The 14896-nt window shown below is 33.2% G+C and overlaps 1 protein-coding gene across 12 annotated transcripts in view; it reads right to left on the reverse strand.

Annotated features, from left to right (window-relative positions):
• The window catches only part of VPS13B (vacuolar protein sorting 13 homolog B), a 775932-nt gene that overhangs the window by 350957 nt on the left and 410079 nt on the right, over positions 1 to 14896 (reverse strand). For 9 of the 12 annotated variants that reach the window (XM_043880234.1, XM_043880239.1, XM_043880237.1 and 6 more), the window contains 4 exons: positions 7194 to 7365; positions 6539 to 6653; positions 3945 to 4086; positions 378 to 786 (listed from right to left, as the gene is read on the reverse strand). In XM_043880234.1, the coding sequence (XP_043736169.1) occupies positions 378 to 786; positions 3945 to 4086; positions 6539 to 6653; positions 7194 to 7365 (838 nt within the window). Of the gene's footprint in view, positions 1 to 377; positions 787 to 3944; positions 4087 to 4653; positions 4721 to 6538; positions 6654 to 7193; positions 7366 to 14896 lie in introns of those variants that run through there. The other 3 variants (XR_006336417.1, XM_043880238.1, XM_043880243.1) reach the window with 3 other exon arrangements.

Below are 14896 nucleotides of genomic sequence, written 5' to 3' on the forward strand. Positions count from 1 at the left end.
GCAAATTCAGAGAGACAGAAAGTAAGCAAGAGGGAGTTATTCTTCAGTCTGTAAGGTACAGAGTTAGCGTTTGGGGTGATGAAAACATTTTGGAGATAAGAAGTGGGAATGGCTGCACAAGATTGCCAATATAATTTATGCCATTAATGCAATATGTGGAGTGTTGGATAATTTTTTAAAGCAATTTTTAGTTATCTTAGGTATATAGAACACAATATTGGAGTTCAACAAAAGAAATGACAGAATGTATAAGCTTTATCAGCAAAAGACATAAAGAAAAACATCTCTTACTCTAGTAATCAGCAGAGTCAGAAACATACACAGTATTTAAAAGTTATTTAAAGTAAGACTGGAAAAAAAAATTCTGAAGAGAATACCTTCAATACTTGGCTGCATTTCTTCTGTTTTCGGAACAAAAATTCTGATTACACTTGTGTTGATGTAAATCAAAGGTAAACTGCGTGAAGTCAATGTATGGGTCCTCATGGGCTGACCAGGAGATTTTCTTTTCTCTTTTTGGGTCCTTGGCAGTTTTGCTTGAAATATACTTGCAATCGCATTAAGTAAAGGAAAACAAAGGACAATATCAAAGGCTTGTGCTGAAAGAAGTATTTCATGAAGAAAATGAGGGGAACCATCTGTTAAACCTTCAGATAACTTATGAAAACTTCTTCGCTCATTTCTTGATGTTAACTTGTGGCGAACATTTTTTGTTACAGCTTTTGTGTATGTTAAAGACAGAAATCCATGCTGCTGATGAGAGCCATCTAGAAGCTTTGCAGTTGTCTGTTCCAGAAAGAGGAAATCACAATACATATTTTATTCAAAAAGAAAAAAAAAAGAATTTGAAAGCAGAAAACAATCTAGGTTGGTACTATAATCTTTTGTTATGTCCATATTTTTTTCCCATGATTGATCAGATGTTTAATATAAATAAAAAAATAAAAACACACTTCTTGACGAGCACATTACTGATCAATTCTATAGACAAGACAAAAGCCTCTAAGACTCAGAATGACTGAACTCAGGTTAGGAATCCTGGGTCGTAGTTCTAGATCTTGAGAGAGGTAATTAACCTCTTTGTGTCTGTTTCTATAATTTCTACATTTTCTACAATATTCAGAATTTGGAACAGATCATATATAAATTTATCTTTTCATTCTTGATAATTTTTCATTAAGAGTAGCAATATGCTGTCATAATTTGGGTCAGACAGGGTTTATTTATGAAAGCAAAATTGAAATAACCATGTTTGTGTTTTCATTTGTGATCAACCTGAAAAGCTGATTGACTTCACTTGACTTAACATTTATAAAAATAAAGTTTTTTCTCTGTAATCTCACTAATATATAGGAAGAGCCCATAAGAAGAGCATCACTGATATCACACTTTGAAAACTGAATTAACCATTTAATGCATATAAAGAGAAAATTGTATCACAAGACAAAAATATCTTTCTTTTAGAACTTGCCCATTTTCGGGGACTATCATATTGTTTATAAAATCTACCTAACAACTCTCTTTCAACTCATATTCCCTGGGTTTAATACCATATTAAGACATATAAACATCTGATTGAGACTGAAAACTATATCAAAACAACTTCAGTACTTTTGACAAAACTTTTCCAATAAACTTATATTCAAATTGAACACTATAAACTTATAGTAAAAGACCATACTTTTAAGGGTAAAGTAAAACATGTAATTTGATTTTCTCAACATATGAAAAGGATATTTTTGAGAAAAGTTTTCCTAAACCAATTAATGTCCATAAAATTCTATTTTGCAAATTAATCAAAATATAATTACTCAAAATACAACCCCTCTTCCCAAGGCTTGATGAAGATGTTTAGTTACTATAGTTCAAAGAGTGATGTTAAGAGAGGAAGTGAACAGAGGAAGAATGAAAAAGAAGGAAATAGATTCACATAAACAAGAAAAAAGTGATGAGAACGAGCAAAGCAACAATGTGTTAGAGCCTACACATTCCACCATCAGTAAACCTCTCCTACTTCTATTTTCTGCCTCTCATTTTGTTGCCTATCACACAATGAGAAGAAAATAGTATGAAACTCAGTGCTCTGTTAATTTTGTTTTAAATTTGGATTTTATAGTGAAGAAAGGCAAGATAAAATTTACCTTTACAAAAATATCTCAAAATCAATTATTTGACCATTAAAAAAAGCTGGGAAAGTAAGCATTAAATAGATATGCAATATAATCACTTTTCATATAACTGTCCTGCCCTCAGAACATTTTTTAACTTTGTCCAACTTTCTCACTGCATTTTATCTTATTTCCCTCTCTTTTGGCTTTCTACACTCAAAAGGAAGTACAGTAAAACAAGAAAAAGTGATTGCAATCTTATCACTATGATGCTGAGCTGCAGGCAGCTGTAGATGGACAAGGATGCTGTTGTTGGCCACAACGGAAGAGGCCACAGCAACACTGTCTCTAGGTGTCTCAACTGGGAATTAGGGTGTGGAGGGGTAGAACCAACCACTAATCTAGATAACCCACCTCAAATCTTAATTAATGGCAACATTTGAATCCTGGAAACAGTATAAAAGGTGTTTGAAAGTATAAATGTTTTGATTTGGTAAAGATATTTTGAAACATGTTGACTATAGGTATTCTTAAAAGGTAAATACCCTTGAGAGAAAGTGTGTTGAAGTGCTACGTTCCTAACTGCGCTATTAAGATGAAGGAAAAAACTTAAAGAATGAATGAATACTAGCTGGAATTGAGACAATTTAAGTATTACTTTTCATACAGTAATAATAACATTTTATACTACTTAAAATGAAAGACCAACGATAGTTATTAAAATGTTAAGAAAATTCAAAATTTAGAAAAATTGATAAAATTCTAAAACACACTAACAATAATTTTGGTTTTCTTTCATGAATACATGTTAAAATTGTTAAGAAAGTTTCTCATGGATGCTAATGAACATTTAAAGAGAAGAAAATAAATCTAAACATAACGTCCATTAATACAAAGGCCACATTTAGGGATAATTTTTATCCAGACTAGTCTAGAAAAAATTCAAAAATCAAATCAGAAACTAGTATTTGCTATGCAATTACAGTGTTAAACATTAAATCTAAGAACACAATTATTTAAAATATTTGGCTAATTTTTAACTTTATTTTTAAAGGTATATGTCTTAATTCCTTCTAAGTTACAAAAAAAGGGGAAATAAATACTAGTTTTCAGATGCTGAGAAAATACTTAATAACATTTGCACTTATTTAATAGTTTCGTAAGAGGATTTCTATTACCATTGTGAAAATCTACTCTTAATATTTAAAATTTACATGTATTTTTATTGACTTAAAAATACCATTTAAAATAACTAGTTTAATGACATATTCAGATATTTTGTACCACCAGGGGAAAAAAAAGTTCTAAACTTCTAAAACCCACTGGTATACAGGCTAGTGTTCTTCTTTCATTTAGTAATTGACAGATGTACAACCTTGTCCAGATTTAAGAGGCACCAAATAAATAAGGCACTTGGAGTTAGTTCTGAGAAGGAAACGGCATAATAATAGGGGGAAAAAGCAGTGCAAGGAAGAATCATAAAAGGAATGACGAAAGCAGTATGGTCAACTCTTGATCAGTCAGTATGTGTACAATTTAACAAATGTACATAACATCCCACTTTGATTTTCCAATGATGATGATAAAATTAGCTTATATTCAGTAAACCAGAATGACAAACAGCATATTCAAGTACCCCAGAAACAAACTGGATTACAGTGAAAACAGCCTATGATTTAAGAATACATAATAGCGACTGAACTGAATAGTTCATTTACAAAGTGAATGATACAGAGGAAGATAAAAATCAAGAGTTGACTCTATGGATAGTTCCATTCCTTCTCTGGGTTCCTGTTAATGGGAGTTCTGTAGCATAATTTTAAAATGATTTCTTACAGAAGGAAAGAAGCCAGAGCAATTACTGAAAGGGTCCTGCTTGCTGATGGGTCGAACCAACAAGGTGCGTCTGTTCAGCTTGTCAGTACAGGAAAGGAAGACACCTCCACATTGCCCCAGAGACCAACACTCTTCCCCAAGGCTTGAGGTGATGGACAGGAGCAAAGAAGGTGAAAAGACAAAAAGCAATAAAAGCCATAAGCAAAAAAAAAAAAAAAAAATCTGGACAGTTTTAATTTTGCTCAAGTCTGCAAAGGTTTAGGTTTGAGCCACTGCTAGGTATGGCCTCTGTCTGCACCATCTTCTGCAAAAGCATTGTTAATGGAAGTAAACAAACTATTGTTGCCTTTAGTGTAAATGACTACTTTTAATTTACAATAAAGGACAATCCAACATGAACTTATTTATGAATAGGAAAAACTTCTAGATGGTCAACATACTAATACATTAATGACATAGTATATTAATAAAAGCAATCCTACCTTGATCTTATTAAAAATTTACTTAACTGGTATAACAGGAAAATGGTTACAAAACACAAGCAACTTAAAGGAATAGTTTTACTTTGTTATGTAATTTTGGAAGAATAGGTCAAAAACAATTTGCTGATCTCTAATTCTTGTAACCATTAGTCCCACTGCATGAAAGAACAAAGATAAACAGTTTATAATATATGTTTTAAAAGTCATAATTACTAAATGAGTCTCACCACAGGTTTTTCTTTGCACTGTAGAAATACTCCTTCAAAATGTCCTGACTGCCAACCTTCCCCTGGCCTGGAAAACATAAGTTCACCTTATCTGTTCTCTTCAATTTTTCTGAGTTAAGAAATTGAGCATATATAACTATTTCAAATAGTTATGATGTAAGCAGTACTACACTGAACTAAAACGTGAAACTGACAAAGCAATCAATAGAACAATTCACATTAGCACCACACCCTGGTAGTTCTGCAGAGAGCATCTGTCTTAGTAGTATATTATGTATTTACCAAGGTTATTTTTCTATCTCATTCATGTGACTCTGGGCTCCCCTGGTGGCTTAGACTCCAGTATTCTTGCCTGGAGAACCCCACGGACAGAGGAGTCTGGCGGACTACAGGTCACGGTGTCGCAGAGAGTCAGACGTGACTGAGCAACTACGCTCGAGCACATGCGACTCTAAGGTCCATGAGGGTGTGGTGTGTGTTTATTTCTGTTGAACACTATATCCCTAGTGCTTAGTATAGTGCTTGGAATATAATATACACTTAATAAACATTTTGATTAAAAGAATGAATAAACTAAATATTTAAAACTTACATAAAATTAACAGCAAAATCATTGATGATCTAGAACATAAACTGTAATATTCACATAATCAAGAAATTATTTCAGCAATAAAATAAAATTCACATATATTTGCTAGGATCATTTTTGATGCGGAGATATACCATTTAAAAGGAACTAAACCACCCCATTATCAAAAATCGATCACTGATTCACTGTTATCCCAACAAAAGCAATTATCATATACTTGGTAAAATAATACTATTATAACAGGTCTTAATATATACCCAGCAAAATATTTTGACCATCACAATTTTGACACAATTTTTGGCTTTGACAAAGTTGAGAGTTATTTACATGAATGATATATATAATAAAGAATGAAAACTCAAAGGCTTTTAATATAGAATTAGAAATCTCTTTAAAAAGACTTTGGTTTTTAGAGTATATAGTGCATCAATAAAGGTACAGAAACATGTGTACTTCTGAAGTCACTTAATTGTTGATGAATAAATATGAATCCAGGAAAAAAAAGGACTTTAAGGCTGTTTCTTTGCCAAAATACTGTGAAAATGAAAATATGATGCTGTTTAGAAAACAGTTTTTAAAAACTATATGTGAGTTTTACAGTATATGAATCATATTTCAATTATTAAAAAAACATTCCAGGGTAGCGTTATAGAGCAAAAAAACCCAAAAGGCATCTGTATTTTTATTTGGGAAAAACTGATGATAAATTGTTATATATATCTTTATGAAAGTATCTAAAATTTTATTTTTTTACTACCATCATTCATTATTATAAGCAAATCATACTTATTTATAATCTCCTTTCGGTAGAAATTTCTTAGGAAGGAAAAATATGGTTATAGGAACATCTATTAATGCCACAGGTACATTAGGCCTCTGTGACTTAAGAAGTCCTCAAAACTATAAGGAATATGAGCTGTTCCACTTCTATAATGGTATAGGGAGTGGATGAGAAGTACACAGCAAAAATCAAAGCCATGAGCTGTTTCCCAGGCATCTTCGCAAATATACAACATGCACAACAAACTGTGAAATGGTAAGTAAAAGCAACTTATTTCATTTAATGTGACAAGGTAGATATTTATGAACAGATTTGCCCTTTTATAAAGTAAAACTTTGTTATATTCCATATGTGAATGATACTAAGTAAAATTAACTAATATATGTGTTAAGAACCATCTTTGGGAATATCTACAATATTCTTTAAAATAACTAATCAAATTAAAATATAAAAATTATTTTATAGACTTTGGTCAAAGAAAATAGTTTTTTCCATATTCATTATTCATTACTTACTTGCTTCTATAGTGATCAATATTGAAACTTTCTATTTTACATTTCACTTTAGTGTACACATCCTGGACATCTATTGAAGCACTGAGATCTTCTAGTTCGCTGACCATACAAAGTTCTGCAAAAGGAAGCAAATACTAAATTAGTATAGGGCTCACAATCAACATAAAAACTTTCAATTTTACATTTATTGTTGCCATATATATCCTTGACATGTACAGAGGGACTGAGTTTCCGTTCATTAACCACATAAAAGTCCACAATAACCAGCAAAATTAATATTAATATATGCATCAAAATTAAGATAGGATACTTATAGTATCAGGCAACAATCTCTGCAATATTTTCAGTGATATGATCACTGAATAAAGTACAAATACAGTTAAAATAATATGTTTTATATTGGTGACTTTTACCACAATAAAAAAAAAAAGAAATTACCTCATGGCTTTTGAAGTGAATTTTAACACAAACAAGAAAGAACTGAGGTAATAGCAGCAGTAGCAGGCACCACGTTAGTAGTGCTAATAGAAATCACCTGAATTAGATCTAATGATGTTTGATTTAAATGACAATGATTAAATAAAACAAGGTTTCCAATTTCTTCTAAAAACAGTGTTTAATATTTTATCTGTAGAGTAGAAAAGTAACCCTATACCTATGCCTTTATTGTCAGGATCTGGAGCAAAGAGCTTTACAGTAATTTTGGGGAGCACCCACTGCATCCACAGACTAACACGACCACTGGATCCACCAATGTTACTTGTAGTCTGTTCCAAGGTAACAGAATCTGAGAATGGTGAATCATCAACGGCTTGTACAGAATCTCCCTGGGATAAGAAATAACAACAACAATAGTTGTTAAATTGAATAAATATAAGTAAAAATTTACCATTTAAGTAAATATAAAGATAAATAAATAATATTTACATAATATTAAATATTTATATTTATAAAATATTTATACAAATATATATAAGTAAAAATTTACCATCTGCAATATTCCTTATAATTTATATATGATAATGCAATCACCTAAGTGCTTATATATAATGCCAATAATATAAACATAGACTAATCATATCATTTTCATAGTTTCAGTGTACATGCATGCCATTCCAGTTTCCTCTAAACAAGTTAGGATCATACTAATGAATATTTTCTTATAGAATAGCTATAGCCAAGGGCAAAATCTGGCTCTATTTTTGGAAATAAAAGTTAACTACCTCACAGTCACATCACTCATTTCTCTACTGCCTATGACTACTGTTTAGCAGAGACATGAAGTTGCTTTAGAGATGCTGTGATCCAAAGCCTACAATATTCACTATCTCACCATTAAATGTCTGCCTACCCTTACTAAGGCGCATTTATGTATGAATCTACAATAACCATAGAAAAATATGGCATAATTAGCATGATTTAAAAAACAGCAAAGCATATATCATGCCTCACATGGTTTAATAGTAAAAGGACTTTAGAGTTAGCAGATTCAGTGCCAGATTTTTTAAATGACTTATGTGGTTAGAAGTCTCTTAATTAGAGGTAGAGAACATAAGCTTATTCAATTCAACAAGTACATAATGAATTCCAGTTATGTATAAGGTCCTAAATTTGGTACTAACAAACTTTCTGAAAAATGTCTGTTGTGTGTTTTTTTTTTTCTTTTAATCTTTTCAACAGCTGAAAATAAATCCTGATCTGAAGATAAACAGCTTCAGTCTCAAAGGTAGGAAGAGACTGGTGCCTGAGATAGTGATCACTCATGGATTACCTAATTAAGGATTTAGGTTTTTTTAAATCCCAACCTTGCTGTCCAGTGAAAACATTCAAAACAACTTGACAGCCTAAATCCATTCTCTGTGAACTGATCAAATACACCATAGCATGCTTGCTTAAAGATGTATATATATTTAAATACTAGTTACATGCACTTAAGCTTAGTTTGGCAGGCAACATGATGTACTAGGATAAGGACTTCGGACACTAGTCATGTAATTTGACCTCTCAGAACTTGTTACCCCCTGCTTCAAAATGGTTATTAGAATGATATTTATCTCTCAGAGTTAAGATTAAATAAGAACATGAAAGAAAAGTGGTTACATATAATGCATAATTCATAAATAGCATGTACAATTATCACCATCAAGTGGACTACTTTAGAAACTGATACAATCCTACAGAATTTGGTATGCTATACCTTCTTGCCCTTCTCATTCTGTCATATTTATAACTTCAGCACATTTCCTTTGCCATAAACATTCAATCTGTAACACTTAGTTGATGCTTCAAGTGTCTCAAAAAAATATCCACTTCCAACGCTAAGGACTCATGACCAGTAATGAACTATCAGCACAAACATCCCTTAACGTTTAACAGAAGACAATACAGAATACTCCTTTTTATGGGTAGTTTTTTGGAGTAGAAGCCACTAATCTCTTAGCCAAGGCATGAGACAGCCCCTAAGAGAAGAGACAAGTAAAACTTCTTACAAAACCAATGACCCTATGTTCGTTACCACAGACATGACCTCTATGCAGGTATAGTGACATCGTATACAAAATTTTTCCCTTGACCTCAGTTCTACAACAACTTTCAGTCAGAAGAAAATTCAATTTCCTTGAATCTCCGAAAGAAAATCAAATAGAGAAAATTTTCACAAAACAACAGGCAAATGTTTACTAGGCACCAAACACAGCAAAGCAATAGTGTCTTGTGATTTAGTGTGACAGAAAATTATAGTCTTAATATCTGAATACAGTATAACCATTATTTGTTCAATTACACCAAGAAAAGCAAACTGCTCATTGTTGGTGATACTTTCATCTAAATGTTTTTCCCAAAATTAGTGGTCCTAAATCTACTAAAATTGAAATTTCTACAATTTGAGAAGCTATATACCAATGCAGATTTTTTGTTAGCTGTCTACAGTAACAAAACGTCTAATGAAAAGCACAAACTAATCCCAGAGAAAGATACATTTTACAAAGTCAAATTCAGTAAAAGACTACATAATGTAGTCAGTATGTCTTTCTCTATGAATTGGTTCTTTGAGCAGAAGAACTCATAGATTAAATTCTCCCTCGAACACTTAGAAGAACACTATAACCTCAAGAATGGAAATTACAGGGGGGAAAAAACATCTCAAATCAACAAGACCTTAATTTTTAACACTACTAAGTATATTGAGCAGGAATGCTAAGAAAACTGTGGCTTCAAATTTAATAAGCAAGCACTCCTAAGAGAGAGTTTTGGTCTCCTTCTTCATGTAGTTTCAGTTTTCATTTTGGATTTACAACATATCGTGTGGAATTGTTAAATATGTCTGTGTATTCATTTTCTGCTCAATTTCTAAATTTACAGCAAAAATTGAGCCAGAATTGGAGATGCTGAACTATTTTCCCACAGGTCTTTATGCCAAGGTTTAAAATACACAGTTCAATTCTTTCACCATTTCGTTGCAAACTGACCAAAATACTGAGTTTATTTTGCTAGCTGAATTTATCTTTGTTCATCTGGAAGAGCAAACGCTTCAGCTCTTCATCCTTGGCCTGTCTCAGAGCTCAGGGATGATCAGACTTCTGGCTACACTGCTGCTCCATTATCAAAATAACTCCAGCATTCTTGTTCAGTCACAAAACTTCCCAAAGGGCTAAACACTTCCACTGCTGTTTGTACTTAAGTCAACGGCACCAAGTGGCCTGCTGTGGTTTCCACTACCTATGCTCTCATCATTCCAATGTGAAAGGTGGGAAAAATTAACCGTTTTTAAGCCCAGTACTTAAGCCTGTCACTCATATTTGTCCCTCTACCACCACTCAGATCAGTGTTCAGGAGGCTAGGACTATATCCACTGAAAAGTATGCTGCTCTTTATCAACCTGTCAACATAAAAAGAACGGCACAGTGTTTAAAGTATAAGTCATCACAGGGTCATACAATCAAATACTTCTCTTCTACTTAATACAAACAATTGTTTGGAGTGAGCTTTTTTAAACCAGATTCATTTATAGTGAATTCTTTATAGTCAAAGTAATTTAAAAATAATAGTAGTTTTGACCCTACTTAGAAAGAAATACCTTAGTGTTTTTAAATTTTATACATTTTTGGAATGCAAATAATTAATTAGACATGTAAATATACAGATATATATTATAAATAAGCACAACAAATGTAAGGTGACCTCAGATTAATAGGTTATATTTATATAATAAAACTATTTGAATTAAAAAAATAAGCCAACAATTGAAAACTTAGAGACATCTTCTAGGACTTCCCCAGTGACTCAGAATCGACCTGTAATGCAGAAGATATGGCTTCGAACCCCAGGTCAGGAAGATCCCTGGAGGAGGAAATGGCAACCCATTCCAATATTCTTGCCTAGAAAATCCAATGGACGGAGGAGCCTTGCAGGCTACACAGTCTATTGTGTCACAAAGAGTCAGACAGGATAGCAGGAGCTAGAGAAATCTTCTGGCATGATTATTTTGAAACGACAAAAGCATTAACAACAAAATATTGTGCTGCTTTATATGTGAAGGTTAAACAATAACCTGAAATATGTATTACCTTGGTTTTTTCAATAGCTATTCAATTAATTAGATGATATTTTAAATGCTAGAATTTCTACAGTTAAAATAACATTTTCATCCTAAATGTTAAAGATAAAATCATTTAAAGACAAACATTTAATGAAATAAATTTATTTTGAGGAAGAAATTTAAAACTACTATGAGACATTCTTTTTTTTTTTTCCTATTTTTTTAAAAATTATTTTTATTAGTTGGAGGCTAATTACTTCACAACATTGCAGTGGGTTTTGTCATACATTGACATGAATCAGCCATGGAGTTACATGTATTCCCCATCCCGATCCCCCCTCCCACCTCCCTCTCCACCCGATTCCCCTGGGTCCTCCCAGTGCACCAGGCCCGAGCACCTGTCTCATGCATCCCACCTGGGCCGGTGGTCTGTTTCACCATAGATAATATACATGTTGTTCTCTCAAAACATCCCACCCTCACCTTCTTCCACAGTGGGAGAAGGCAAGACATTCTTAAAACAGTAATTGAGTAAAAAAGTTCAAAATAAATTTCCTTTCTCAAAGTTTGTCAAAAACAGTAGCTGGAGGTAGATTACTGCTTAGGTTGCCTGCACTTAAATAACTGAAAAACTAGCAATAGTTTTGCTATATTAGTTGATACCCAACAACTTCTCTTTTTGTTTTTTGGAGATACACTGACATATAATAATATAATAGTTCTAGGTATAAAACATAATGATTCTATATTTATATATGTTGTGAAATGACTATAGTAAATCTTGTTATCATCCATTTTCACATAGTCATAAATTATTTTTCTTGTGATGAGAACTTGTAAGATCTATAACTTTCAAATATTCAATACAGTATTATTAAATATAATTACCATAGTGTACATCACTATAGCTTATTTATTTTATAACTGGATATTTGTACCTTTAGACCACCATCAATCATTTTGTACCCTAAGCCCAAATTTTCACTTTGAATTTAACTGACAATAAATGGATTTTGAATAATTACTTGAGTCTATTAATCACTTCATGATGGATTTTTTTCTGGAAATATATATATTTATAACTGAAGTACAGCTGATTTATAATACTATATTAATTTCAGGTGTACAATATAGTGATTCAATATTTTATAGATTATACTCCATTTAAAGCTATTATAAAATATAGCCAATATGTTATATGACGCTAAGATTTCAACATTAGTGGTTAATCTGTCAAGTTTTACCTTTGTTGAACTCTAAAATCAATATTCTAGCATTTATTCAGCTTTCCATATTTTTCTAAAGTTTCAAAACTGTTTCTTTAAAATGCTGTGGATAAAGATGACATTTCAAAGATATTATACATAAATACGAGAAAGTTAAAATGAAAAAAATGGTTACTGGTTTGCCTAAAATCACAACTTAACTGGAGAGATTTAATTTCATCAACACAATGTTTGTTGTTGTTTAGTTGCTAAGTTACCTTCCACTCTTCTGTGACTTGATGGACTAAGCCTGTCAGGTGCCTCTGTCCATGGGATTTCCAGGCAAGAATACTGGAGTGGGTTGCCATTTCCTTCTCTAGAAGATCTTCCCAACTATACCTATTCATAATAGCTGTCTATCCTATTACACTTTCATGGAAAAAACTGAAAATCCAGATTCAAAATTAACATTTTATATATTTAGGACAGCTTCCATTATGGTTTCTGTATTTACGCTATAAGGGAAATATGTGAATATGTATATATTTGTGTACTGCATGTACTTTTGCTTTGTGTGTGTGTGCGCTCAGTAGAGCCCAACTCTGTGGTCCAATGGACTGTAGGCCACCAGTCTTTTCTGCCCATGGGATTTTCCAGGCAGGAATACTGGAGTGGGTTGCCATTTCCTTCCTCAGAAGATCTTTCGAACCCACATGTCCTGTGTCTCCTGGAGATGTTAGCAAGCGGATTCTTTACCACAGTGCCACCTGGTTGTCATTAAAAACAAATTATCAAAATACTAGCACTTTTATTATAATTTTTTTCATTGCCTTTTTTTTCCCATTTATTTTTATTAGTTGGAGGCTAATTACTTTACAATATTGTAGTGGTTTTTGCCTTACACTGACATGAACCAGCCATGGAATTACATGTGTTCCCCATCCCAATCCGCCCCCCCCCAACCAACTCCCTTCTCCATCCCATCCCTCTGGGTCTTCCCAGTGCACTAGCCCTGAGCACCTGTCTCATGCATCCAGCCTGGGCTGGTGATCTGTTTCACCCTTGATAGTATACTTGTTTTAATGCTGTTCTCTCTGAACATCCCACTCTCGCCTTCTCCCACAGAGTCCAAAAGTCTGTTTGTACATCTGTGTCTCTTTTTCTGTCTTGCATATAGGGTTACCGTTACGATCTTTTTAAATTATATATATATGTGTTAGTATACTGTATTGGTCTTTATCTTTCTGGCTTACTTCACTCTGTATAATGGGCTCCAGTTTCATCCATCTCATTAGAACTGATTCAAATGAATTCTTTTTAATGGCTGAGTAATATTCCATAGTGTATATGTACCACAGCTTCCTTATCCATTCATCTGCTGATGGGCATCTAGGTTGCTTCCATGTCCTGGCTATTGTAAACAGTGCTGCGATGAACATTGGGGTACATGTGTCTCTTTCAGATCTGGTTTCCTTGGTGTGTATGCCCAGGAGTGGGATGGCTGGGTCATATGGCAGTTCTATTTCCAGTTTTTTAAGAAATCTCCACACTGTTCTCCATAGTGGCTGTATTAGTTTGTATTCCCACCAACAGTGTAAGAGGGTTCCCTTTTCTCCACACCCTCTCCAGCATTTATTGCTTGTAGACTTTTGGATAGCAGCCATCCTGACTGGCGTGTAATGGTACCTCATTGTGGTTTTGATTTGCATTTCTCTGATAATGAGTGATGTTGAGCATCTTTTCATGTGTTTGTTAGCCATCTGTATGTCTTCTTTGGAGAAATGTCTGTTTAGTTCTTTGGTCCATTTTTTGATTGGGTCATTAATTTTTCTGGAATTGAGCTGCAGGAGTTGCTTGTATATTTTTGAGATTAATCCTTTGTCTGTTTCTTCATTTGCTATTATTTTCTCCCATTCTGAAGGCTGTCTTTTCACCTTGCTTATAGTTTCCTTTGTAGTGCAAAAGCTTTTAACTTTCATTAGGTCCCATTTGTTTATTTTTGCTTTTATTTCCAATATTCTGGGAGGTGGGTCATAGAGGATCCTGCTGTGATTTATGTCGGAGAGTGCTTTGCCTATGTTCTCCTCTAGGAGTTTTATAGTTTCTGGTCTTACATTTAGATCTTTAATCCATTTTGAGTTTATTTTTGTGTATGGTGTTAGAAAGTGTTCTAGTTTCATTCTTTTACAAGTGGTTGACCAGTTTTCCCAGCACCACTTGATAAAGAGGTTGTCTTTTTCCCATTGTATATCCTTGCCTCCTTTGTCAAAGATAAGGTGTCCATAGGTTCGTGGATTTATCTCTGGGCTTTCTATTCTGTTCCATTGATCTATATTTCTGTCTTTGTGCCAGTACCATACTGTCTTGATGACTGTGGCTTTGTAGTAGAGCCTGAAGTTAGGCGGGTTGATTCCTCCAGTTCCATTCTTCTTTCTCAAGACTGCTTTGGCTATTTGAGGTTTTTTGTATTTCCATACAAATTGTGAAATTATTTGTTCTAGTTCTGTGAAGAATACCGTTGGTAGCTTGATAGGGACTGCATTGAATCTATAGATTGCCTTGGGTAGTATACTCATTTTCACAATATTGATTTTTCCAATCCATGAACACGGTATA

The sequence above is a fragment of the Cervus elaphus genome, chromosome 21, assembly GCF_910594005.1.
Source record: "Cervus elaphus chromosome 21, mCerEla1.1, whole genome shotgun sequence".
Taxonomy (NCBI): Eukaryota; Metazoa; Chordata; class Mammalia; order Artiodactyla; family Cervidae; genus Cervus; species Cervus elaphus.